The sequence below is a fragment of the Cydia pomonella genome, chromosome 13 (genome assembly GCF_033807575.1).
Source record: "Cydia pomonella isolate Wapato2018A chromosome 13, ilCydPomo1, whole genome shotgun sequence".
Classification (NCBI taxonomy): Eukaryota; Metazoa; Arthropoda; class Insecta; order Lepidoptera; family Tortricidae; genus Cydia; species Cydia pomonella.
The window spans coordinates 6,282,429-6,308,570 of record NC_084715.1 but is presented as its reverse complement, the minus strand read 5'-3'; the positions used below and the strand labels follow the sequence as shown (position 1 = coordinate 6,308,570).

Below are 26,142 nucleotides of genomic sequence, written 5' to 3'. Positions count from 1 at the left end.
TTTAAATATATTGACATTATTATATATATATCATATCATGATGATGATGATGATACATAGCAAGTACCTATTTGAACACAAATACCACTAAAGCAAACGAAAGTCGACTAAGAAATTATTTGTCTGTAGAATGTGCAAAAAAAATTTTGCTATTCGACGAAACGTGAAAACTTCTAAATTGGGGTATCCAGGCAGATTAAGCCGTTTCCCAGTTTAAAAAAAGCGAGGTCTTTACTTGGTCGTGTTTTTGCATACTCCTAGCTTTTACCTGCAATTTCATGTGCATTGAATGGTGATTTCCGTGATAAAAAAAAACATTATTTAGGTGCCTTTCCCTGGAATTTAAACGGTTCCCATGGGAAATTTCATCTAAATTGGTTCAGTAGTGCAGAGTTAACAAATAGACATAACTATGTACTTTCGTATTTGTAGTATAAGAAAGAATTTTAAACTGCCCGAAAATTGTAAATCCCTTACCCAGACTCCATTACATAGCTAAAAAAAAACCGATGTCTGAATGAATTTTACGCCCCGACTCCCGACTATATCGATATACTGTATCGCGGCTGATTCCATGCTGAATCGCGTGTTAACGTGCACGAAGGTACTTATATGACCAGGGTGCTGCGACTGTATCGCTGCCTTTTTGCGGCTGCATCGCTGCAAAAAGTCGCCGCACTCGCCGTGTGCGACCTCACTTACAATTAGTCAAACTTTTAGAACTAAATAACAGACCAAACAAATTTGAATCTTCAGAGATTAATGTTTTAAACAACTTTAAAGGTTTTTGACTTCCTTTGTTTTAGAAATTAAAGTATGTTAGTAGGTAAGTAGTTAAAAATTAAACAAGTTGACATAAATTACCATTTATTTTTAAATTAATATAAAGTCTTAGATTGTAAGAATACAATGTTAAAATTAAGGAACATAGAATATAAAGGCGGTTTACTTATGCACGCAAAATGTTAAATTCGTTTTCTAGTGCATTTCTCAGTATTAATAAAATCGGTATAAGTTAAAGTGGGGTAATAAGATGAAAATAATTTTTGCTACCTAGGAATAGTTCGAAAATTCTATGCAACTGTTTTCTCGTACCCAAATTGAACTTTTTTTACACTTAATACCTACACACTTTCTCTTTGTTTTACTTAAAGTTGATTCTATCAAACTATAAGTTAAATAAAGAAAATCTTGCTTAGATGCTTAGGACAAAGTAATTCGTCACGTTGTCGCTTGGAGGATTTAAAAACCGGAGTCGCCTTTAAGAGCTTACACCTCTGTCGAAAAACTCGGCCAATGGTCATATGTATTGTTTGGACTGACGTTTATCTGACATCGCTATTTTTACTTTACATACAAATAGCCATACATTTGACGTGCCCCTCCCCGCAAAAATCGGCAGGCTGATTCGTACAGAAAATTACAGACAACGTTGTCGATTACCTAAATAAAATAGTAGTTCCAATGTCAAAATTTAAAATGTGTAACTTGACTGCCCGAGTTTGACTGCTCGGTTTAAAGGATAAGTGGTGCAGGGGTGTTAAACTAATGTGCATCCTGCAATACAAAATAATACGGCGCCTGCACTTTATTCACTCCCGTAGTCACCATATTCGCCGCCGGCCCGTGCCATTCCAGCCTATACCTCTCCAGAACCCTGGTAGCTAAACTTGCCAGTACATGCCCAGCGAAGCCGGAGGCTGGGCACCTGGTACCGAAAGGGAGAGAGGCCAAGGGATGAGCCCGGGAGGCCCTCAGAGGCTCCCAGCCCTCGCTGCACCAGCGCTCGGGAATGAAGGCCTTGGCTCTGCCCCACTGGTTCTCAGATTTGCTGGTGACTCCGTGAGCTAAGACTATGTCGACCTGAAAAAAAAATTTATGTCAATGGTTTTATTGATAAGCGTTTCGCGGGGAAATGGTTTACTGGAGTATAGTGTAGATATAAATATTATATGTAGTAAATTATCTAACTAAAACAAAAAATATTACTTTGCTAATCCACGAAAATATAACGCGCTAGTCAATCAGTGCTAACCCGTTATACTTACTTGCGTATTTTACATGCATTGAATGTTCCCACCCTCCCACCTCAAAAATAAATACGCAAATAAATATAACAACCCGCTACCAAAAGTACAAAACTCGACACGTGTTTCGCCTCACTTCTCTACGAGGCATCATCAGGAGATGCTGGAGATGTTGACGGTCCGACGTCCGACAACTGAAACAAAAGTCAGTCAGTCAGTCGAGAAAAAGAGGGAGTCGGGGGGAAGTCAGTCGGGAGTTAGTTCAGTTGTCGGACGTCGGACCGTCAACATCTCCAGAATCTCCTGAGGATGCCTCGTAGAGAAGTGAAGCGAAACACGTGTCGAATTTTGTACTTTTGGTAGCGGGTTGTTATATTTATTTTCGCGGTGGGATGGGAACATTCAATGCATGTAAAATACGCAAGTTAGTATAACGGGTTAGCACTGATTGACTAGCGCGTTATATTTTTGCGGATTAGCAAAGTAATATTTTTTGTTTTAGTTAGATAATTTACTACGAATAAATATGACATTGATGCGTCAAGGCGATTTGTTTACAGAGGGCCTGCCTCGAAACCCGAAAACCGAAATTTCGTTATCTGCCAATCTATCGCTCAAAAATGCAAGGGTCTCTCTAGGCAGATAACGAAATTTAGATTTTTGTGTTTCGCGGCAGGCCCTCTGTTTGTGCTAGTGGCGCCATCTACGCAGAGTTTTGCGTAATATTCCCTATTCAACAACAAGCCAATCTTCAGTGCGTGAGTCCAATTTACCTACGCTTGCGTTCATGTTACATACAGTATACATAATTTCTATGCACCTCACTCCTTTATCCGGAAACCCAAGACAATAAAGTTTCAAGCGAAATCCGTGATACTGTTCTGTACATTTTTGAACTTTGTCTCAAAGGAATAAGGTCGAACAAATAAATGCTCGTAGTTTGTGTCTTTGTCTCTAAGTAATATGCATTAGGTAAGTAAACTGCGAACGCTTTATGGCTAAGACTGCCTCAGGGATGCTTAAACTGAATCTCACGTACTTGAAAACGGGAAGTCAGTCGGGAGTTAGTTCAGTTGTCGGACGTCGGACCGTCAACATCTCCAGAATCTCCTGAGGATGCCTCGTAGAGAAGTGAAGCGAAACACGTGTCGAATTTTGTACTTTTGGTAGCGGGTTGTTATATTTATTTTCGCGGTGGGATGGGAACATTCAATGCATGTAAAATACGCAAGTTAGTATAACGGGTTAGCACTGATTGACTAGCGCGTTATATTTTTGCGGATTAGCAAAGTAATATTTTTTGTTTTAGTTAGATAATTTACTACGAATAAATATGACATTGATGCGTCAAGGCGATTTGTTTACAGAGGGCCTGCCTCGAAACCCGAAAACCGAAATTTCGTTATCTGCCAATCTATCGCTCAAAAATGCAAGGGTCTCTCTAGGCAGATAACGAAATTTAGATTTTTGTGTTTCGCGGCAGGCCCTCTGTTTGTGCTAGTGGCGCCATCTACGCAGAGTTTTGCGTAATATTCCCTATTCAACAACAAGCCAATCTTCAGTGCGTGAGTCCAATTTACCTACGCTTGCGTTCATGTTACATACAGTATACATAATTTCTATGCACCTCACTCCTTTATCCGGAAACCCAAGACAATAAAGTTTCAAGCGAAATCCGTGATACTGTTCTGTACATTTTTGAACTTTGTCTCAAAGGAATAAGGTCGAACAAATAAATGCTCGTAGTTTGTGTCTTTGTCTCTAAGTAATATGCATTAGGTAAGTAAACTGCGAACGCTTTATGGCTAAGACTGCCTCAGGGATGCTTAAACTGAATCTCACGTACTTGAAAACGGGAAGTCAGTCGGGAGTTAGTTCAGTTGTCGGACGTCGGACCGTCAACATCTCCAGAATCTCCTGAGGATGCCTCGTAGAGAAGTGAAGCGAAACACGTGTCGAATTTTGTACTTTTGGTAGCGGGTTGTTATATTTATTTTCGCGGTGGGATGGGAACATTCAATGCATGTAAAATACGCAAGTTAGTATAACGGGTTAGCACTGATTGACTAGCGCGTTATATTTTTGCGGATTAGCAAAGTAATCTTTTTTGTTTTAGTTAGATAATTTACTACGAATAAATATGACATTGATGCGTCAAGGCGATTTGTTTACAGAGGGCCTGCCTCGAAACCCGAAAACCGAAATTTCGTTATCTGCCAATCTATCGCTCAAAAATGCAAGGGTCTCTCTAGGCAGATAACGAAATTTAGATTTTTGTGTTTCGCGGCAGGCCCTCTGTTTGTGCTAGTGGCGCCATCTACGCAGAGTTTTGCGTAATATTCCCTATTCAACAACAAGCCAATCTTCAGTGCGTGAGTCCAATTTACCTACGCTTGCGTTCATGTTACATACAGTATACATAATTTCTATGCACCTCACTCCTTTATCCGGAAACCCAAGACAATAAAGTTTCAAGCGAAATCCGTGATACTGTTCTGTACATTTTTGAACTTTGTCTCAAAGGAATAAGGTCGAACAAATAAATGCTCGTAGTTTGTGTCTTTGTCTCTAAGTAATATGCATTAGGTAAGTAAACTGCGAACGCTTTATGGCTAAGACTGCCTCAGGGATGCTTAAACTGAATCTCACGTACTTGAAACTTAATTGTATCACCGCAAATTGTGCAGAAATACGGCGACTTGTTAAATTATATGGGGCCCTTTATTTCTTGTTAAATGCTATTTAAATTTGAAATAACAGTTATAATTTCGGGAAGAGCATTGTGATCCGAATTAATAACACCTTAAACCCTAATAATGTTAGTTACACACTAATTGAGGATGAAATAACAGTTGAGTTTTCAAACCTTTGAACTGGAATACATAATTAAATTAATTATTTTATCAGTTATCACGTTTTGTAATATTTAAAAGTTATTATTATATATTCAATTCTGAACCACCGTGATACAGTTGACACTGGTACGGGGGTCAGATGATACTTACTTGCTTGTTGGGTTTGTACCATAAAACAATGTAAATAGTTAAGCACCTTTATTTACTCAATTAAATACCTTAAAAAAAAATTAAATATCTTTATTACGTTCCGGGGTAACTATATCCCTGAACGATGTAACAGTTCGTGTAGAACACGAAGCATGATTTTTATTTAAATTATAGTAGGTACTTAGTATGAACTTCAAAGCTACCAAATTCTTCAAAGCTTCAAGGCTATCAATAGATAGACTCCGAGCTCCGCAAGGTAATGCAAGTTTTTTTAAATGTCAGATAGATGACCTTCCCTAGCAAAAAAAAAAAAAACACCTATTTCTAAAGAATTAGTTTCTACCCCGACAGGAACTTCAAAGCCACTAACACTAATCGCCTCCGAACTCCTCTGCACAACATCAACACCCCCTGTAGCCTCAAGAGTTCCCTATCGCTAGAGTTGAATGTAGCCTCAAGGGTTCCCTACCGCTAGGTAGGGTAACTCCTGGATCGGCAGCACCGGCTTCTTGAGACACTGCACACCGGGCACAGAAGCTTTTATGCCTCCTAATCAGTCTTTATTCCTCACCCACATTACACGCTCCTTCCGTACATATTCGGATACTAGCTCTAGGATGCTGGTGACTTTTTTTAACATCAAAAAATGGCGCACCTTACAAAAACTTCTAAATTGAGACATAAGTAGAGCTCAACACTGATATTTTCCTTACTCATCTAGATACACTACGCCTTAAGGCACCACAGAAGTTTCTTTAGCGAGAATTAAACTTACCCCAGCAGGCACTTCGTATCCACCAACACTGATAGCCTCCGTACTCCTCCGCACCACGCCTCCCGTAGCTGGATGTAGCCTCAAGGCCTCCCTGGCACACGCTGCTAGGTAAGGTAACTCCTGGACCCCAGCACCAGCTTCATGAGACGCTGCGGACCAGCAGATCTCATCGTGGGCGCGTTGCTGTCGCGCGGGGTTGAGAGACAGGTGGTAGAGCATAGCAAGGGCCGATTGGGCTAACTATTGGAAAAATAAAAGAGAATGATGGCAAGGGATAAACTCTTAATTATTGAATTTTTGATTGCCAAAGAATCATTTAGACGTTACAAGAACAGGGTATACGTGTTTCGATACATGGTGGTTTTTGATCGGTCGATTGAATAGGGTTGTTTCCATCTACTTAGGGCAGAATTGTATCCCAATAAATTCTTTTGGATTATAAGAACATGTTAAACTACTTTTAGGGGACCTGTGATGAACATTTTTTTGTAAATATTGAATTTAAAATATCTTTTGGCACACGTCACGTGACCAAACTCGAAATTGAAGAATCTGATGACGTCACAACTCTCGGATTGACACTGTTGACAGTTAGGCGATAAACAACAAATGACAAATGTCAGTTGACAGTTCGTATCTTCTACCTGTGTATGTAGTTGTGTCAAACCGTAAGCTGTGACGTCACACAATTTTCAAAGAGCGTTTTGGGCGCGAAAGCATCTGTCAAAATATATTTTGTTAATTTAACATGTTTGAAGCCGTCTTTAGTATAAAAGTTGAATTTTAGGGCAACTTTTAGTTACTATAGAACGTAATACAAGCGTTTAAAAAAATTGGAAACAACCCTATTGTTATTAGTAGTAGTCGGCATTGTAACGTTTGCAAGCAAGTTAGTGTACCATCTAACTAAGCTTTATACGTACTGTATTGGTGAACATTTTATGGTAACTGAGAAGAGGTTTTGATACTTTTTTTCTTTCATGCAATGGCCTCCCTGATGCGCCGTGTTCGAGTCAGCCCCAACAGCCTTCTGAACACTGTTATTGACAGTTTAGATTGTCCAATAGTTGCAAAGTGGAACGCTATGCACATGAACAAATTGAACAATAGAGGTGTTGTTGGGCTATTTTAGTTATAAGACTTAGATTTAGGTTAATTTAATTTATTGTATTATATGGATAAATTAAATTAAATTATTGCATTTTAAATCACGACATTATTATCATCACGTTGTAATATTAAATTAATATTTTTAACTTAATTATTATTTTAAAACCTGACATTTAAATTTTATTTCATTTTTAATTTATTCTTATTAGTGATGTTATGATTTGACAATGCTTTAAATTAATTACTTAATGACTTTTTTTTATTATTAATTTTTAAATGTTTCTGTTTTTATTATTATATTGTGTAATAAGTAATGTATGGGTCTTGTTATCCGAAATAAATGATTAAAAAATGACCAACACAATAAAAAAACTAGTTTCAAAATCAAAGTTACGATTACGACAAAGACATGATTGGAATTCATTATCTTTAGTTTAGAAAAGAGTTTCCATAAAGATGAAAAAAAGACTTTTCAACTATCAAGTAGGGTATTACAATGCGCTTATGAACGTTTGAAAAAAGACTTACAGGATTGACTCCAGCCAATAAAACATCAGCAACAAGTGGAAGTATCCTCTGCTTCAGTGGGGCCAGTTTATTTAGGAGGACTTGTTCTGGCTTCGGATTTGTGCTGTTTAGCTCGGACATGGCTTGCTGGACGAAGTGCTCTGTCAGGCTGGAAGTAAAATATCTTATTGTCATTACCTAGCCTTAGGAATAGCAAATCGAAACCAAAATTATACAGTAAACCTAAACCTTTGACAGGTGATGTAGCTAGAGTCAGACCACGATAAGTTGGCAGCGATTTTGATAGCCTAGAAGATGTAAGTGTCAAGGAAACGTCATCATTTCATAGAAGTTTGACATTTAAAATAACCCGTGTACTGTCTGGGCTATCAAAATCGCTGCCAACTAATCTTGGTTTGACTTTAACTCAAACTCAACAATTACAGTTGATATTTGATGTAGTGTACCTACATGCTGGAAAATTGAAATGTCATCATCTAAAATTGATACGCGTATAAGGAAGACGTCTGAGTGGCCGACACTGTGATGCCAAATGTTACCGCTCTGTTGCGATCGAAACGCAACTATCTCTGTCGCACTAATATGGAAAAGTGACAGAGAGAGATAACTACGCTATGCTACGGAGCGTGAACGATTGGCATCTTATTTACGCACCCTGGGACATGTCATCTTTGTCAATCTATTTATTGGGCATTAACATGTCCATCCAACACTAGTACGATTACCGTATATTTGAAGACAATTCTGACCATTTCTGTCTACATTTTATAGGTAAGTCTTGCCTAAATCTTAACTATGATCTTATTTTTATTTTTTACCTGTAATGCTTATCCAGCGCCTTCAGTGCATTGTTAAACGTCTTCGACTCCGTCTTGAGGGTGTTTTCGCTCCGCACCAAGTAACCCGCATCAGATATCGCCCTCGTACACCGGACCAGCGCTTCTGCTGGAGTGAGACCGCTGGGGCAGCGTTTGGACAGCGAGCAGAGGTCCGGGATCTCGTCGTCCATTGAGGTTTTTTCTGGGTTTCTAGAATGTTTATAAGGATGTAGCCATGTAGTAAGTACGTGGGTTAGGCATTTTATATAGGGTGCAAACGTATTCTGGAGACAGATGAAGCTCTGGTATGGCGGCGGGTTGAAAAGTGGAAAAATTCCTTCGCCATAATCTTCGGTTCTGGGTTGTCGTGTCATTGATTTGGGCTTTCCTTAGGTCATGTTGATGACGGACATCCAAGTTTGAAGGGGTCTCCCATTTTCCTCGGACCGTAGAGCGGTGGGTTGAAAAGTGGAAAACTGAGCGAATCTCGCTTAATATTTCCACTTATACTTCACTTTAAACACTACAAAGTAACCCGTTTTCATTTTTTTAAAGGTACTCTGTTTTTTTTTAACTGTTTGAGACCACGGGTGACCCTAGGGCTGGCTCATTCCTAGGCCAAAGAATAGGCATCGCCATTCAACGAGGGAACGTAGCCAGCCTTATGGGCACCCTTCCGCAGGGGACAGACCTGGGGGACTTTTCATAGGAGGGGGGTTTTTATATTCTTATGTTTATGTTTTCTTATTTTATTTGGTTTAATTTAGTTAGTTTATATTACTAATTATTAGTATCATTACTTCAACAATATACCTTGTAGGAAATTAGGTACTCTTAACTATCAGCTTGTTGTGTGATAGTTCGATAATAATTACCTCGTCTCTTTATTCTCTAAAGTGATACATGGGCAGACCGACGAGGCAACCAACCTAATGGCTAATGCCGCCATGCCTCCAGGGTCCAGAGATACAGCTGCATTTTTAGTTCTTAGAGTAAAAGTGTGTTGTCGTTACCTGTTTTCTGAAGTGGGTACATGGGCAGCACCGGCGAGGCACCCAAGTCTAGTGTCCAACGCCGCCATGCCTAGAGTCTCCAGTGCCCAGCGATACACTTCAGTTTCCAATTCTTAGTGTAAATGTTGTGTTGTTGTTACCTGTTTTCTGAAGTGGGTACATGGGTAGCACCGGCGAGGCACCCAAGTCTAGTGCCCAACGCCGCCATGCCTAGAGTCTCCAGTGCCCAGCGATACACTTCAGTTTCTAATTCCTCGTTCAGCGCGTTCTCAGCTTTCCTTAGCTCTCCGAATCTAAAAAGAGTCCGCTAGAGCTGAGTAAGGTGAGGACAGTTTTAATTTTATAATAACGTCAATTCGGATACTGTAAGTACTAAGTAACGCCATTACATTGCGTTACTAACACTGGCGTGCAACGGTATTACGGTACAGTGTGAAGCGACCTCACACTGTACTGTTGTGTTAAGTACATAAGGAGCTAAGCACAAACAATTTCAATCACAGCAATATAATTTTGCATGTGCGATATATATACATATATATATATATATATATATATATATATATATATATATATCATTAAATTAAATACTCTTCGCGACGTATAATACAATACAAATATTCTTTATTGTTCCAATATGAAAAGGAACTTGAGAAGGACATTAAGCACATAACTTAAACTATGGTAGACAACAGGTGGTCTTATCGCTAAAGAGCGATCTCTTCCAGACAACCTTAGGGTTAGGGACGATTTTAAAGAGTTTATAAATTTATAGATTCGTTAGCGGTTATGAAAATGACTTAATATAGAGATTTAGGAACAATGTATGCGATATAAATACGTCTATTTACCTCCTCGTAGCGTCTACTGCGATATCATTGAAAGATTTTTCCAAGTTTTTCAGAAGAGTTGGGTCTTCTAGGAGTGCTCCTATGGATGCCCAGATCGCTTTAGTTTCGTCACTGCAAAAAAAAGACCATTTAAATGACGGTCCCGGGTACGTAATTAAGCTACGTCCAAAAGAGAGGTTGGGGGCAGTATACAACCAAACAATTGAAAACTGTAACATATCAATTTCATTTCGAACATCGAACACAAGCCTTATTGAGCTTACTGTGGGATTTTTCAATTATCGGATAAAATTATCTGTCACATAAAGATAACGCTCTCTTTTTCTTCTTGCTTGTGAAAGAAAGGGAGCATGTTATCTTTATCTGATGTTTGAAAAATCAGACCTTAGTCAACTTGTGTAATACTGTCCAATAATATTTATTTTTTTATCGATTGTCCGAGATAGTAAGTACTAGGTATAACTCGTAAACCCTAATCAATATGTAAACACTAAACAGGACCTAAGGGCCTTAAAAGTTTTTTTTTATTGATTATTTCCGAAATGGAGATAATTAGAATACTTTGAGAAATTTACTTAATATAAGGTCAGTATGGACCCTTGAAATTAATGGAAATAAAACACGGTCGTCATCCACACATCCACCGTCATTCAGTTTACCAAATTCGATCTATATAGGGTAAGATTACCCCATAAAAATAGTATTAATTTATTTATGATAACTCACCCGTGGAACGGACAGCCTGTAGAAGTTCGGTGTGATTGGAGTGGAGATCGCGCCCACTGAGGCGGCTCCGTGGAGCAGCTCTCGTATACCTGAAAAAAAAAAACAGTCATACATTAATACCAAGTTTTATTTTAATTTAGTTGCATTTGTTTGAGATGAACTCTAAATATCCCGAGAAAGGGATTGCCAGCCTTGTAACCATGTGCGGCCTCTCTACGCTCGGTTATAACTACATGACCGGCAATCCCTTATTTCCGACTTACAATCCATTATCTAAGCCAATCCCAATGTTCTAATAAAAGCTCTTTTAGATATAAAATTTTCAGAAAATCAACTAGAAATAAATCGTCAGGTGACAAGCAAAACTCACTAGTTTTTAGTTTTAGTTTTAGTTTATTTATTAACCATAATGTAACATGATCATTACATGGTAAGTCAGTATTTCACAATATTCTACACTATGAATTTACTATACGAAGTAAATACGATTAATAATATTAAAAATCTATTTACAATTTGCTTCAATTAAAATATTTTGTAATGATAAATATTCAGTAATCGAATAGAAGGCATGGTTTTGAAAAAAAGTCTTGACCGTGTTTTTGAATACATTATAAGGTAAATCTGTGACATTTGTGGGCAGTTTATTAAATAGCTTTATTTTAATGAAAATTCCCTGTTTTTGACACTTTTTTAATCTAAGTGATGGAAGTATTAGTTTACTACTGTTCCTTGTATTATAATTGTGACAATCCGAACGCTTAAGTAAAGTGCTTGCATTCTTGTGAATTTCCAACACAGAGTTGTATATAAACAATGATATGACCGTCATTATCTCAAGCTTCACAAAGTAGGTCCTCGCAGATGTGCGCCAATTTACCCCGCATATTATTCTAATCGAGCGTTTTTGTAAAATTAATACCCGGTTTACATCTACTGCATTTCCCCAAATAGTAATCGCATAAGTTAGTACACTTTGAACATAGGCATAATATACAGTTTTTAAAGTTTTTTTGTTAACTAGAGGTTTTAGTTTCAGCAATGCGTAATTGGCTGATGCTAATCTATTACAAACTTTATCAATATGCATGCAATGTGCTAGTTGACTGTCAATTTCATAGCCTAAGAAACATGTATTGTGAGTGTACTCAAAAGTAGTTGTTATATTAGTATTTCTTGTACTTGAAAGTGTCTTGTAGTTCACAAATGTACTTTTATTTTTATTTAAAACAATGCCGTTACATTCAAACCATTTGTGCAATATGTCTGTGATGCATCTTAGGTGTCTTTCCATCGATGGTTGATCTTTGTGTCTGACTCCTATATGTGTGTCATCTGCAAAAAGGCTGATCTGTGCCCATTCTGGTATATTCGCAGGTAAGTCATTGACATAAATCAAGAATAATACTGGTACTAATTACTTAAACCTAATTAAACAAAAATTAACCTTCTTTCTGTAGTTATACGGTTCATTATAGCTATGAACTTGTGGTGGTAATTAGTGCGTTTTGAAAAGCGACTGATAAATATCAAATGACATTTCATACATACGTTCCGAAAAACTCATTGGTACGAGCCGGGGTTTGAACCCGACCTCCGGATTGTAAGTTGCACGCTCTTAGCGCTAGGCTACTAGCGTTTTTTTAGGCCACCAACGCTTTTTTGCCTAGGACTTATAATAATAAGAAAACCATAATGATTTTCAGGTTCAAAGTGGCTCACGATTCTATTAGTCGTCACCACACAGCTCACAGTCACAGCTTTAATCACCTAAGTACAAGTCATTAGGTAATACCGCAGAGAATCAAAACAATCGTGAACAATAACACATAAATTAAGGTAGCACGTGGCGTGCGCGTGCGCCGTGCAGTCTGATTCACACCGAAGCGTAGCGGTTTCATATTATCTCTAGCATCCCACGGGCCCTCTGTTAAATGATATTAATTTCTTTAATGAAATTAAATCATCGTAAGAAAATAAAACAAATTAAAACTATCACGATTTGTGCACATTATTATTTACGAAAATAAGACTTAATGTTCTCTAGGTCGCCGGTCGTCGTTTCTATAGAATAAAAGATTGGGAAGCCATTAAAATTAAAATAAAATAGGTTTTTCATCAATAGGGACGATCGGGTCGTCGGTTTCGTCAGGTTTAAGGATCGGCGTCAGTTTTGACTTCGAAATAGATCTATGTGACTTATCTGACACATATCACTGGAAGTTATCCCTTCTCTATAAATATACCCCGCCCCAAGCTTTAAATATTACCCATACACTATTTACAGCCATTATTACTGGTGATATTAGTTGTGATCGGTCGATAAAAGATATAATAAAATAAAATTCTATAGTCAACTCTCTTCCGCGGAATTACTTATACAATATTTGACATTGTCAACATGACAGAAATCTGTCTGTCTGGCTGTATATCTATACAGCCAGACAGATGGACAGGGGAGTGTTAGTAATAGGGTCCGGTTTTTACCCTTTGGGTACGGAACCCAAAAAAAAAACGATCGGCTATACCACCTTTCTCAGGACACTCATGAGAATCATGGAACTATTTCTACTAGGTCTCACCGATAAGTTATCGGTGTGACATGGCGCCCAGTCAAGGAGCCGCCCAAGCTGACCTCATCTCATCAATTTGCACATAATTTTTATCTAGCTGGGTTCTTAAAATACTTTTTATGTCAGTATTGTAGATAATATTATCATACGATCACGCAACGAGTAAGCGCTGAGAATTATCATTCCTATTGTGTATGTAAAATTGTATACAAACATAACCTTTGACATTATACGTCAATTGATAAGATTTAACTTTACAAGGGGACTGAGGGAAGGTCTAAAAGTTCGTGGAATGGCAGATTTATCAATCAAAATATAAAGACCTTACTGTTTTTCCTTTTCAATATAAGGTCTCTTTAGGTAGGTAAATACACTTGTAACATTGGGATACTAATGTTTCTGAACCTAAAAAATAATAAATTTATCTTTGCTGTACAAGTGAGCCAAAATTTCTTGCAAAGTTCTTCCGGATTGACTTGAGCTCATTAGGCTGATAATTGGTATACGTATAATTATATAAGTATTATTAATGAGTTCCCAAATGGTACTGTAGTAGATATTATGTTCATCCTCACCTCTATATGGTAATGCTAGGTATTTATTTTTGAGCCTTTACAGCTCCAATTCTTAATAATATTAGTATTTTATCTGACATCGGGGACTTTTAAATCTCCGTCTCTGTTATGTATATTGTAGTAATTATTTATTTTAAGATTTTTATAATGTAATTGTTTACCCAGGTATTTACTGTTGTATTTGTAAATGTTTGTTTGTATTTTTCATGTCACTGTAAATGTTGTATTGACTCGTGAAAGAGCTCTTGAGGTCTACTTACTAATACATTTTTGAATTGTTGAATTCCGTAAACTTTTGAACTTACCCTCGTAGTTTCTAACGCGTAACTCACCACTTTGCCGTTCGCTGACCAGTATAAGCATGGCCTCAGTTTTTGAAAAGTTGTTAAGAATATAGGGATCAAGACATAATTAGGAGCTTATTATTGAATTAACATTGGTTTGTGAATTGATATAATATAATCAAGGTTCCATTGAACTGAAGGAGGTCAATAACTTAAGGACTAAGGTTTCTTTTGATAATATCTGTACTTGAATGTAGGATATTTTCGGAACAAATGACTCGAATTCTTTAGTCTTTGACTTTAAATGGACTGTTTTCACTTGCATTTAGCTTTTATTGAATCATTAGCTTCTACGGCCGTGACATTTGCGTGGAATGATGATTATAATTGATAAAAAAATACCTATGAAGGACATATAGACCGCGAGCCAGGAGCATATTTCCATGACCAGTCGCCTCCCGGGCGAAAACTCTTATAGTGGTTAACGGCTCTGTATGATGAACCCTCGTGGATGTCAGCTGCTGCTACGTTGGTAGGTTGAGGAACGGCAGCCACCGAAAAAAAATTTAGTCATCGTCTCCCGTTTGATACTTAGTCAAATGATAGTTCGTGCGGTGGTAAGAACGTCAGCTGGTCGCATGAACATGTTAAAATAAGCGCTTTACCTTTTTATGATACTAATAATAAAATCATGAAACTTTGCATGTAGCATTCCATCAGGCGTTTCAAATAAACGGATCACGCAATTTACGCATACTTTGTGGACAAGTGGTAAGGCGCGTGTTTTTTGCATATTCATGTTACCAGCTGACGGCCTTTCCACCGCGATACAACCGGCTAACGGTTTTTATAATTTAAAACAGCATCTAAACTATCATCTGACACAATAACAATCGGGAGGCGATGACTGTTTTTTTTTACATGTTGATGTCATTAACTGACGGTATTCCACCGCCATATAACCGGCTGACATTTTTTTTTATTCATCTTAACTATCTTCTGACAAAGTATCAGCCGGGAGGCGATGACTGACGATATATGCTCCTGGCTCGCGGTCTATAGGGTCGCAAATATCTCTATACCAAATTTCGTTTTAATCGGTTCAGCATTTTAAGTGTAGAGAGGTAATAGACCGATAGATAGGCAGCAAGATAGAGTTACTTTCGCATTTATAATAAAAGGGTTGTGTCATGGACAGATATAGAAGTTTTTGTGGCACGAACGAGTGTTTCACAAAATGAACCATCGATAAATCTGTTATCGATAAGTCAGTAATAGATTAATAATTAAAAGGTGTAACTTCTACTTGCTGTAAATTACCGAGAAATATCAAGAATGAAAATCAATTACAAATCGGTACATAATTTCTTTACTAACTACATATATTACGTACGTAGAGAATGCACTTAAGGCATTAAGTCCGCCATTTGTACTTATTTTTATTGTGCAATAAAGTTTAAATAACTAATTAAATAAATAAATATTTAGCACCTAAAAATAAAAACGTAAACTGTACTAATACAATGCCAAAAGAATAGCAAAATACGGAAAATAAAATATATCAAAGGAGATATCGAACGTGTTGTGTATTTCGCAGTTGCTACTCGTATCTTCTCATACAATGTTAAAAATATCTATAACTTTAAGGTAACATCGATAACGGACATGTCGATATTTCATTTTGTCAATTACTTTATTCTGCCACATCTTCTATGTCTAGTCATGAAAAGTCGTGTGTCACGTTGTGGCAAACAAGCATACGCTCCATCTGCTGGTATTGATAGCGTTCGTAATAACTACCATGCTACTATGGGCGTTTTTGCAATCATCTACTTTCTCCATCTCTTCTATATCGTTCGCGTCAAATGATGGTCCCTAATTATTATTGTGGGTTCCTTTGAGTGGTTATTATAATAGAAACCCACGAGCAAGATTGCAATTATTTATTGGATAACTAATCACAAAGAACGATCTCGGTACAATAATAACAATATCACTCGCGTCGGTTCGGTACGTATATCGCACTCGCGAGAGCGGCGAGCGTAGGGACGAGAAGCGTGACCGCTCGCTAGAAGTGTCTGGCTCGCACTGGCTGCCGAGGCGGCGCGCGCGCGGCGCTCGTAGGCGATTCCCGGAAACTAGGGATTGGCGAAGGGCCGCCGGTTTTAGTGATGGGAAACCGTGTCGAATATGAGCTCGCCTCATTATGAATGTGCCTAATTTCATAATTTAAATGATACACTTCTAAATAGATTAATGTAATAAACTTCAAAAAAATGCTTACAATCATTTGACGTGACAGCTATTCAATGCAGAAGGTATAAGTTACCTGCTTGTATTCGCATTCATCATACAATTTTCTAATGAAACCTGTCTGGCACCTACTTAGATTTAATTGCAACTTATGAATTCCATATTTAAAAAGTGATTGTGCGAAAGCTGCCGTTACGTCCGAGTCGTCTGACTCGAAAGCCGAAATTCTAGAATTTTAAATGAGACTGGTTAGTTGCAGAGTATACTTTCTAATTGTGTTTACTTTTTAATTCCATTCTTAACAGCCAACGTGTCTCTTTTGTTTTAATTTGTTTCAGACAGCGACGGAATATAGATAGACAAAGTTTTCAATACATTTTAAACTTAGAAAAAAGGTTTACGTGACTGAAAATTAGCATACATATATGTATGTCGGGTGACAATCGACCATAGAGTTGATCTGATGCTGGAGACAGGAGGTGGCTATGGGAACTCTGTGATGATTGATGAAACAACGCAATTGTGTTTGGGGTTTCAGAATTATCTCGATGGGTATTAGTTGCCTGTGGTAAGAAAAGTACAGTCAGCGTCAGCGATAAAAGCTTGTACTAAAAATATTCTTTTTTGCCAAAATTTATTTTTGAGCTCTCGTCAAATTTCTATAGTTATTCTTGTTCGTTTGGTATTAAAGGGATTTGTTTTACAAATGAGCAAAAAGGACCACTTTTTATGATTCGAGTTTTTATTATTAGTTAGCTGCTGTGGACCTGTAATAGAAAATAAACACATGATAGCCTGATAGGCATGACATGTTAATGAATGCCGAACTTATTTACAATTACGAACAATCTGTCCGATGTTACATGAAAGATAATTAGATTGCGTGACAAGTTATTATGTTCATTTGAATTATATGAGGTTAATAGTTTAGGAATTAGGTTAGTTTAGATTACTGATTATTAACTAACAGGTTTGTTGTTGAATTTACCTAATATTTTCAATATAAAGGTACACTTTAGTGACTTCTTATTTTTAGTCTTTATATATTATGTTATTTTTTTAAATGAATAAATCCAGTTAAAAAAGATTTTTCGTATTATTTAATATTTATACAAATCTCGTCTCGAGTCATTATTTCATACCTATACATATATATCTAAACTAGTGGTTTATATCTGACTAGATTAGTGTGAAAAATTAACCGGACTTACTGTACTATTTTGTGTACCTACGGTCAATATTATGGTGTTGGAACTTAGATCTACAGCCATCCTCTCTAGCGTTAATGGAGACCCTTGAGTAAACCAATTCACCTTTTGAGCTGTGTTAAACCCTGCCTCCATAAATAAGTGCCCTAACCCCTACACCACACATTACCCCACACCACCCTATCTGTGAAACCGTGAAATAGTGTAGTCTAAAATGTGTTTTAGGCGCTTATCGTGTAAAATTTCCTTCTCTCATGAGGGTGGAAGATGTAATGTACTGGGTCTTATGCAAGAAGGAAACACCGAAGCATGACTGCATTAAGGACGACTCACGCTAGAATAGCCCGGGCCCGGGCCGAGACAACCGACCCTTCATTTTCTATGACATGTGACCGGTGATCACGTGATGGTTTCTATAGAAAACGAAGTATCGGATGCCTCGGCTCGGACCCGGACCGTCCTAACGAGAGTCATCCTTTATTGTAATGTACCTCTCTCATCAGCTCGGGGTGGAAGATGTACAGCACTGGGCGGGTGCGAGAGGCTTTCGCTAGACGCACGAGGTCTCCGTAGCGGGATTGCAGGCCTTCTAGCAGGCCTAAGCCGACTGTGTGGTGGAAGTTACCTGCGAATTACGGGTTGTGGTTAAAACTGGGTTTTATTTACCTCACTTCTATATTTCACTTTGATAGCTATACTACCCACAGCTCTGCTAAATAGGCAGTCTGCTAAGCTTCGGTCTGTATCATTTCGTCCAAAATGCAACGGAACGAGGAACCGTCTCAGTTTGAACTTTAAGACATTATTTCAATACATTAAATATTTACGTTTCTTAGCGTTTCGTTTCGTTTTCTGCAAATGATTGTTACCATGGCTATTAGGCCCCCAGAAAAGTAATTTTGGAATTCATCTCTAAGCCCTAATGCGTTATAGAAAGCCGCCAGACCAGTTTTTGGCTCGGATTTACGCCATCTGTCCCGTGAATCCAGTTAATTTCTAAATATAGACAAACTGGATTCTTAGTGAACAATCTAGACTAAAGCTTCGTTTACACTTTAAAAAAGTCAACAATCCTCTCTCGCGGAATGATGGTTGCTATGACAGAACCTTCAAGTCTCTTTTGGTTGGGCTTAAGTTAAAAAATAATTGCAGAAATATGTTCTTATCGTTTGACGACCGGTTTGGCCTAGTGGGTAGTGACCCTGCCTACGAAGCTGATGGTCCCGGGTTCAAATCCTGGTAAGGGCATTTATTCGTGTGATGAGCATGGATATTTGTTCCTGAGTCATGGGTGTTTTCTATGTATTTAAGTATTTATAAATATTTATATATTACATATATCGTTGTCTAAGTACCCTCAACACAAGCCTTATTGAGCTTACTGTGGGACTTAGTCAATTTGTGTAATAATGTCGTATAATATTTATTATTTATTATCGTATTTTTATTAAATAAAAGTTACCTTTCGAAATAAATTTGTGTGCTAAACTTCAAAACAAACATTTCACGTGTTAGCTACTCCATATAAAAATGAACTGTCATCATTCGACGTGAGAGATACCTATAGTCGAATGCAATGTGGAGTTGAGAGCTCTGAGAAGTATGTGTGGTGTGAAATGTGATAAGAAAAGTGTAGTGACAGGAATTGCGAAGGACTTATTCAAATGGTTTCGACATGCAAATTAAACTGTGAAACATTATTTCATGATTTTGGGGTTGGTTTAACGGTAAAGTATGACCGGCTACCTTGCGAAACTAAACGTTAAAAAAGCATGCCTACTCGTATATGTAGGTCAAAAACATGTTAATAGGTGCAAAATATTAGTGTTCTATTATACAAACAGTAAACAGCAGCGTGAGCGGACTCAGTAGAAGTCACCAGTAGTAACGTCTCTAATAACTTAATGTAAACTAACCCTAACCGCATTAACATATGTTGAATAGAGTGGCGGGTGTTATATAATGAGAAACTCAGACAAGAAGACTTCTTGTTTATTAAGATTTAAAATTTACGTGCTTGAACACCCGCAAGTTTGTTTTGCACTTTATTACCTTTTCTGGTTTCCTGGGTAAAATGTGTGCAGAAAACCTCAATATACTCGTATTTAAGTAGAAAGCGCCAGAGGCCCCGGGATCTCGCTGAACGGTTTGAGCAATGTCGCTAGCAAGTAGCAAGACAGCGATAAAATGAACACGCGGGTTCAAAATTACCTACTATTAAACACTTGAGACCCTTGGTGGACTCAGCCAGTGCAAACTGTTCTAGAAGAGAAGAAAATTGCTTTTAAAAATGGCAAGTCACTTAAACGGATGAAGATAGGGAAGAATATAAAAATCTCAAGAAAGCAGCCAGGAAAGTAGTCGCTCAAGAAAGGTCTAAAGCCCTGAAAGGTATTTACGACAGCTTGGAGAGTAAAGAAGGCCCGAAAAACATATAAACTTGCAAAGAGACGAAATCAGGCAACTAAAGACATCACAAAAACGAAACTGCTAAAGGGCTCGAATGGACAGATCTACTGTATAGCGATATTTTACAGCGCTGGTATGAGTACTACAACGTACTTCTGAATACTAAAAGTCCCATCTTGAGTCTTCCGACACCGCAACTTAATAAAGGAATGATAGCACCTATATCACCATCGGAAGTCAAGAAATCTTTAAACAAGATGGCCAACAATAAAGCCGTAGGACCAGATGGCATTCCAATTGAAGCGTGGAAGAATTTTGAACAAAGCCCTTAGTTTTTCCTTACCAGGCCTAAACAGGAGGGGCAAACCAAGGCAGCGTTGGCGCAATGTCATCGCCGAAAATATTTAAACGCCTGTGAGTTATCGCAAAACGACGTCTAGGATAGAGCGAAGTGGAAGGAGAAAAGTAGGAAAGCGGACCCCGTCACAGTACGGGACAAACGCTAGGAGGATGATGATGAAATACTTACCTATCCTGAGTAAAACGTGTGCGAAACGCCTCAACATAGATAGCGCCAGCGATGACGACAGCGACATGGTAAACGAGCGAGTTTCTATTAAAATACTTAGTACTTCTTACTTGGGTAAAACGTATTTTAGGTTAAACGTGTGCAGAATGCGTCAACATAGGCAGCACCAGTGGCTCAGGGATCTCGCTGACCTCGCTGCAGGGTTTGAGCGTTGTCGCTGGCGACAAACAGCGACATAGTTAAGAGCGAGTATAACTTACCTATCCTGGGTAAAACGTGTCAAAATGCCTCAACACAACATAGGCAGCGTCCAGGCATCTCGGATCTCAACGAAGGGTTAAAGCGATGGCGCTAGCGACATACAGTGGCATAAATGAGCGAATACTATTTACCGATCCTCGGTAAAACGTGTGTAGAATGCCTCAACATAGACAGCGCCAGCGGCCCAGAGATCTCGCTGCAGGGTTTGAGCGATGTCAACCAGCGACATAGTAAACAAGCGATAATAACTTACTTATCCTCGGTAAAACGTGTGCAAATGCCACAACATAGGCAGCGATCTCGGATCGGTCCAGAGATCTCGGATCTCGCCGAAGGGTTAAAGCGATGGCGCTGGCAACAGTGGCAACATACAGTGAGTGGTAACGAAAACGAGCGAGTAATATTTACCTCTCCTGGGTAAAACGTGTGCAAAATGCCTCAATATTGTCAGCGCTAGCGGCCCAGGGATCTCGTTGGTCTCGATGTCGCTAGCGAGACAAGGATAAAGTGACTTGTTCACTAAACACCTACCTATCCTGGGTAAAACGTGTGCAGAATGCCTCAACATAGGCAGCGCTAGCGGCCCAGGGATCTCGTTGAAGGGTTTGAGCGATGTCGCAGGCGACGGCGCGGCGACAGAGCGACGTTGCGGCGACGTTGATGTGCGATGGGGTGAGGTCGTACTGACGGAGCGAGATTGACGAGGGATACTGTAAAAAAATATATGTTAGTTTTATCAGTATCTACATGACTATTTACGAAGAGCCTGCGGCGGTATCATAGTCGCATGTATATCACTTGTCATGTCATGCGTCACTTTCGTACTTACATACTTGTTAGAACGAGACAGGCATGATGACAGATGATAAAACACCGACCATCCGGGCTAGCACATGATTGGCGCGAGAGTATCTCGCGGCGAGAAAGACTACCCGTCCCTCGTTAATAGACATAGTTAGAAAAATACGGGTAGTCTATCTCGCGCCAATCATTCGCTAGGCCTGCATATTAGCCCTACATAAATGCAGAAAATTACGATCTTCAAAATTATCCCATTACCGAAATTATCTCAATGCAGTTCAATTGTTTTGTTTGTGAGCTAAAATTAGCATACAACGTTATCGGGAATGATGAGTACTTAGTAGTAGGTTACCAGACTGCTTTAAAAATAAGGTAAATATTTATAACAAACCTGTTTTCGTATTTTGTTATCATATAACATACCTATATGTTTACAAACATAATGACATTTTATTAGGAACTATCATAACTTATTAACTTACGAGTATGTTGCTAAGTCTCACACGAACTTTCCTCGGATTCGAAATGAAAAGTATAAGTAGTGTTTAACTCAGGTCTAAGGCACCATTTCAGTCTTGGACTATTGCACTTGGTTAACAATCTATTTTTAATAAGCACATAGACTAAGTATTACGAGATGCCATTTTTCATTAATTAGGTACCTATAAAACAAATTAACAAATTAGGTAACAAGACCACTCGAGGCACGTGTTTTTATATAATATAAACGGGTATTATGCCAAGATGAACACACTTTTGTTTTAGCAGAAATGTTTGCAAACGATACCTCAAAGCTTCATTTATGAGCTAAGCCCTCCCTAACACACATACTTATGAGTGACATGGTGGAAATATTCGCTGTCATCGAGTGAAGTCTAAGGAGCACAGTTGGCAGAGCGATGGGCTTGTGATCCGGAGTCGCGAGTTCAAGTCTCACCCGAGACAGTGAATATTCCGCTTTTCATTTATTTTAAGCTTCCTAAATTATTGAATCACAGCAAGCAATAAAGATGATAATTTGAATCCACACGCAAATAATTACGATACATATATTGATGGAAATAGATTTATTTTGGTAGTGTCCATTTATTTAGATACCTACTAACTATTGCAAATAACTAATTGATTCTAAATATAGATTGTCAAAGTCCGCAAATTAAGCTTTACCGTTATTACATTCCCTTATCGATTGTTTGTCTTAAATGGTGCTAACTTCTTTCATTCCAAGTATGCGTGGGCGATCGTCTTTTGTTTTTATTAAAACCAGTCTGCGTTGCACATCTACACATAAAAACGCATACCATAATATTTCAATATAAACTTTATATCATGCTCTTAAGGTCTAATTTAGAATAACTTTGAGGTTCTTCAAGCGTAGTATGGCAACTGCGTGGTAAGAATAAGAATGCGGTCCGGTCAATAAATGCGAAACTTTATACGCAGTTCTTAGAGGTATCAAGTTCAAGGCCAAAGGAACGAATCGGTTTGGACATAATAAGCTTTTGCGTACATTGCTGCTTTTGTTCAGTGAGAGTGAAGGAGGTCTTGTAGGGAGTTCAATGGACTGCGTGTAAAGAGGAAGTGTTGAAAAGTTGCTAAAGCTCAGTAATTCTGCGAATTACTGGTTGACACTGCTCGTTGATGTGATTTTGTTTTTATTTATGATTCGAGCTGGTTTTTAAGTACAAATAGTTGATAATTAATATGTTTAATTTACTTAAAATAAAATACAGTTTTTTTATTAGCTTAAGCAGCACAATTAATGTTTTTTTTTGGACTTCCTTCATTACACTACACATACACTGCGTTAAATAATTATAAGTAGTTTATAAATTTGTAATAATATTAAAATTAATGACAAAAACATAAAGAACAAAATACGCAATCATAAATATATTGATTGCATCAACTGATACATCTTACGCAAAAAACGAGAGATACTAAAGGTCTCGATTACTAACGAACAAATTTAATAAAACCTAGTTAAATAAATAAAATAACTTTTTGTAAATAAACTCATATAACTTACATGCATTGCCGAAACAAAACAGTAGATTTTGCCATCTTGAAAAAATCCTCACTGATTAACTACTGCAATTAATATTACTACAACACTTCACCATTCATGTTCAAATATTCACTGTATTCTGTTTTCAAAAACTTTATTTGATTCACCGCAAAGCACTAGGCGCGAGCACTGTCGATTCGATAATGCTTATACATACGACTGCCGGTAACCGGCACGCCGCTGTAGGGATGTCCCGCAGACAAATGTCGATAAAATTGTGTTATTTATTAGACATGATTCACATTATTGACATGTGTTGGTCATACATGAGGATCGAGAATGATCGATTTTCCTATGTCACAAATTACTTCATTAAAATTTATTTTATAATTTTATTAGTCCTCTGAAGTTAACAGAATATTTTAGTAGAAGAAAATTCATAATTAATTCTGCAGTCAGTCAATTATAATCAAAATATGCAATTTCCTCACAAAAGATTAAAATTACTAACCAGAGGATGTACCTACGGTGCTTATTATTTATTATATTATTGTAGTACATCTACGTCAATTATAGCGTGCTACGTGGATAGTTAACAATTTGAAGAGCTAATTGCGCATTGTTTTGCTGGCAAAATGAACCATGTCTCATTTTGTTATGGATATCTCATGTACCTACTAACAATAAGTTATAACAAAGTAGTATACTTAATGTGATAACGAGTAAATAAATCTTTTTTTTAGGTACTTACCTACATTTACGTGTACCTACGTTTTCAGTCTCTAATAATATGACGCCATCACAAGGCATCACAGACCAAATAGTAGAGGAAATAGTGGCAGTGACCCTGCAATTGTTTCTTAAAAGACGCCACTTGGCACAGTTGTTCCTTAGGTCTTTCTGAGCTGATTTAGCCCGGTTGACACGCGGTACCCCCCGACTGGTGGGAGGGGGAGGGGGGGGGGGGGGCAAAGGTACATCTTCCGTAGTGCATTCTGGGCTCCATATCTGCCTCCATATAGCTATCAGATCAAGTTTGGCATCGTATAATTCGAGGATGAGCAATTCATTTTTGGGATAAACTGTTTACCCGTCCATAGAAAAAAAGCGGCCAAGTGCGAGTCGGACTCGCCCATGAAGGGTTCCGTACCATTTAAGACGTATTAAAAAAAACTACTTACTAGATCTGGTTCAAACCAATTTTCGTTGGAAGTTTGCATGGTAATGTATATCATATATTTTTTTTAGATTTTTCATTCTGTTGTTTTAGAAGTTACAGGGGGGGGGGGGGACACACATTTTTTCACTTTGGAAGTGTCTCTCGCGCAAACTATTCAGTTTAGAAAAAAATGATATTAGAAACCTAAATATCATTTTTGAAGACCTATCCCTAGATACCCCACACGTATGGGTTTGATGAAAAAAATTTTTTTTTTAATTTTTATGACGTATTAAAAAAAAACTACTTACTAGATCTCGTTCGAACCAATTTTCGGTGGAAGTTTGCATGGCAATGTATATCATATATTTTTTTTAGATTTTTCATTCTGTTATTTTAGAAGTTACGGGGGGGGGGGGACACACTTTTTACCACTTTGGAAGTGTCTCTCGCGCAAACTATTCAGTTTAGAAAAAAATGATATTAGAAACCTCAATATCATTTTTAAAGACCTATCCATACGTATGGGTTTGATGAAAAAAGATTTTTTGAGTTTCAGTTCTAAGTATGGGGAACCCCCAAAATTTATTGTTTTTTTTTCTATTTTTGTGTGAACATCTTAATGCGGTTCATAGAATACATCCACTTACTAAGTTTGAACAATATAGCTCTTATAGTTTCGGAAAAAAGTGGCTGTGACAGAATCGGACAGACAGACGGACATGACGAATCTATAAGGGTTCCGTTTTTTGCCATTTGGCTACGGAACCCTAAAAACGGAGTAAATTGAAAAAACACAAAATTATAAAATGCGGAAATTCGTCGATCGGAATAATTGAGAAATTCACAAAATAAAAAATATGATAATAAAGCCCACTTAACCTTAAATATAAAAAGTATAACTTGAAAAACATCTTTAAAGTAAAAACTTGTCAAAAAAATATAAATGAGGACGCGGCGGAACCGCTCTCGCGAGCGGGCTTCGGCCGCGGCGCCGTGATCGGCGCGCGGCGTGCGGTTTGTAGTAGGTAATTTGTAGTTGATTTTTATAGTAATCGATCCGAGCGTAAACAAACCTAGTCCCGTCCCTAGTGGCCGACCTTTGACCGCATCTGTTGACAATTCGGCGGCGATGAATTGAGGCAAGGACTACCGTTCGAGTATGTTGCAATCGCGATTAAAATTCGGGAAAATAAATAAGTAATAATCCAAACCCAGGTTATGAGGGT

General features: G+C 37.9%; 1 protein-coding gene across 1 annotated transcript; it reads right to left on the bottom strand.

Annotated features, from left to right (window-relative positions):
* Window positions 1-850: 850 nt before the first annotated feature.
* LOC133524041 (probable cytochrome P450 49a1) lies at window positions 851-23,968 on the bottom strand. The gene is made up of 10 exons (XM_061859817.1): window positions 23,776-23,968; window positions 21,477-21,655; window positions 18,238-18,371; window positions 10,854-10,942; window positions 10,128-10,238; window positions 9,417-9,569; window positions 8,264-8,473; window positions 7,446-7,593; window positions 5,808-6,047; window positions 851-1,863 (listed from the first exon to the last, which is right to left on the bottom strand). The coding sequence occupies exons 1-10, from the start codon at window positions 23,808-23,810 to the stop codon at window positions 1,546-1,548; spliced, it is 1,617 nt and encodes a 538-aa protein (XP_061715801.1). The 5' UTR covers window positions 23,811-23,968; the 3' UTR covers window positions 851-1,545.
* Window positions 23,969-26,142: the final 2,174 nt, after the last annotated feature.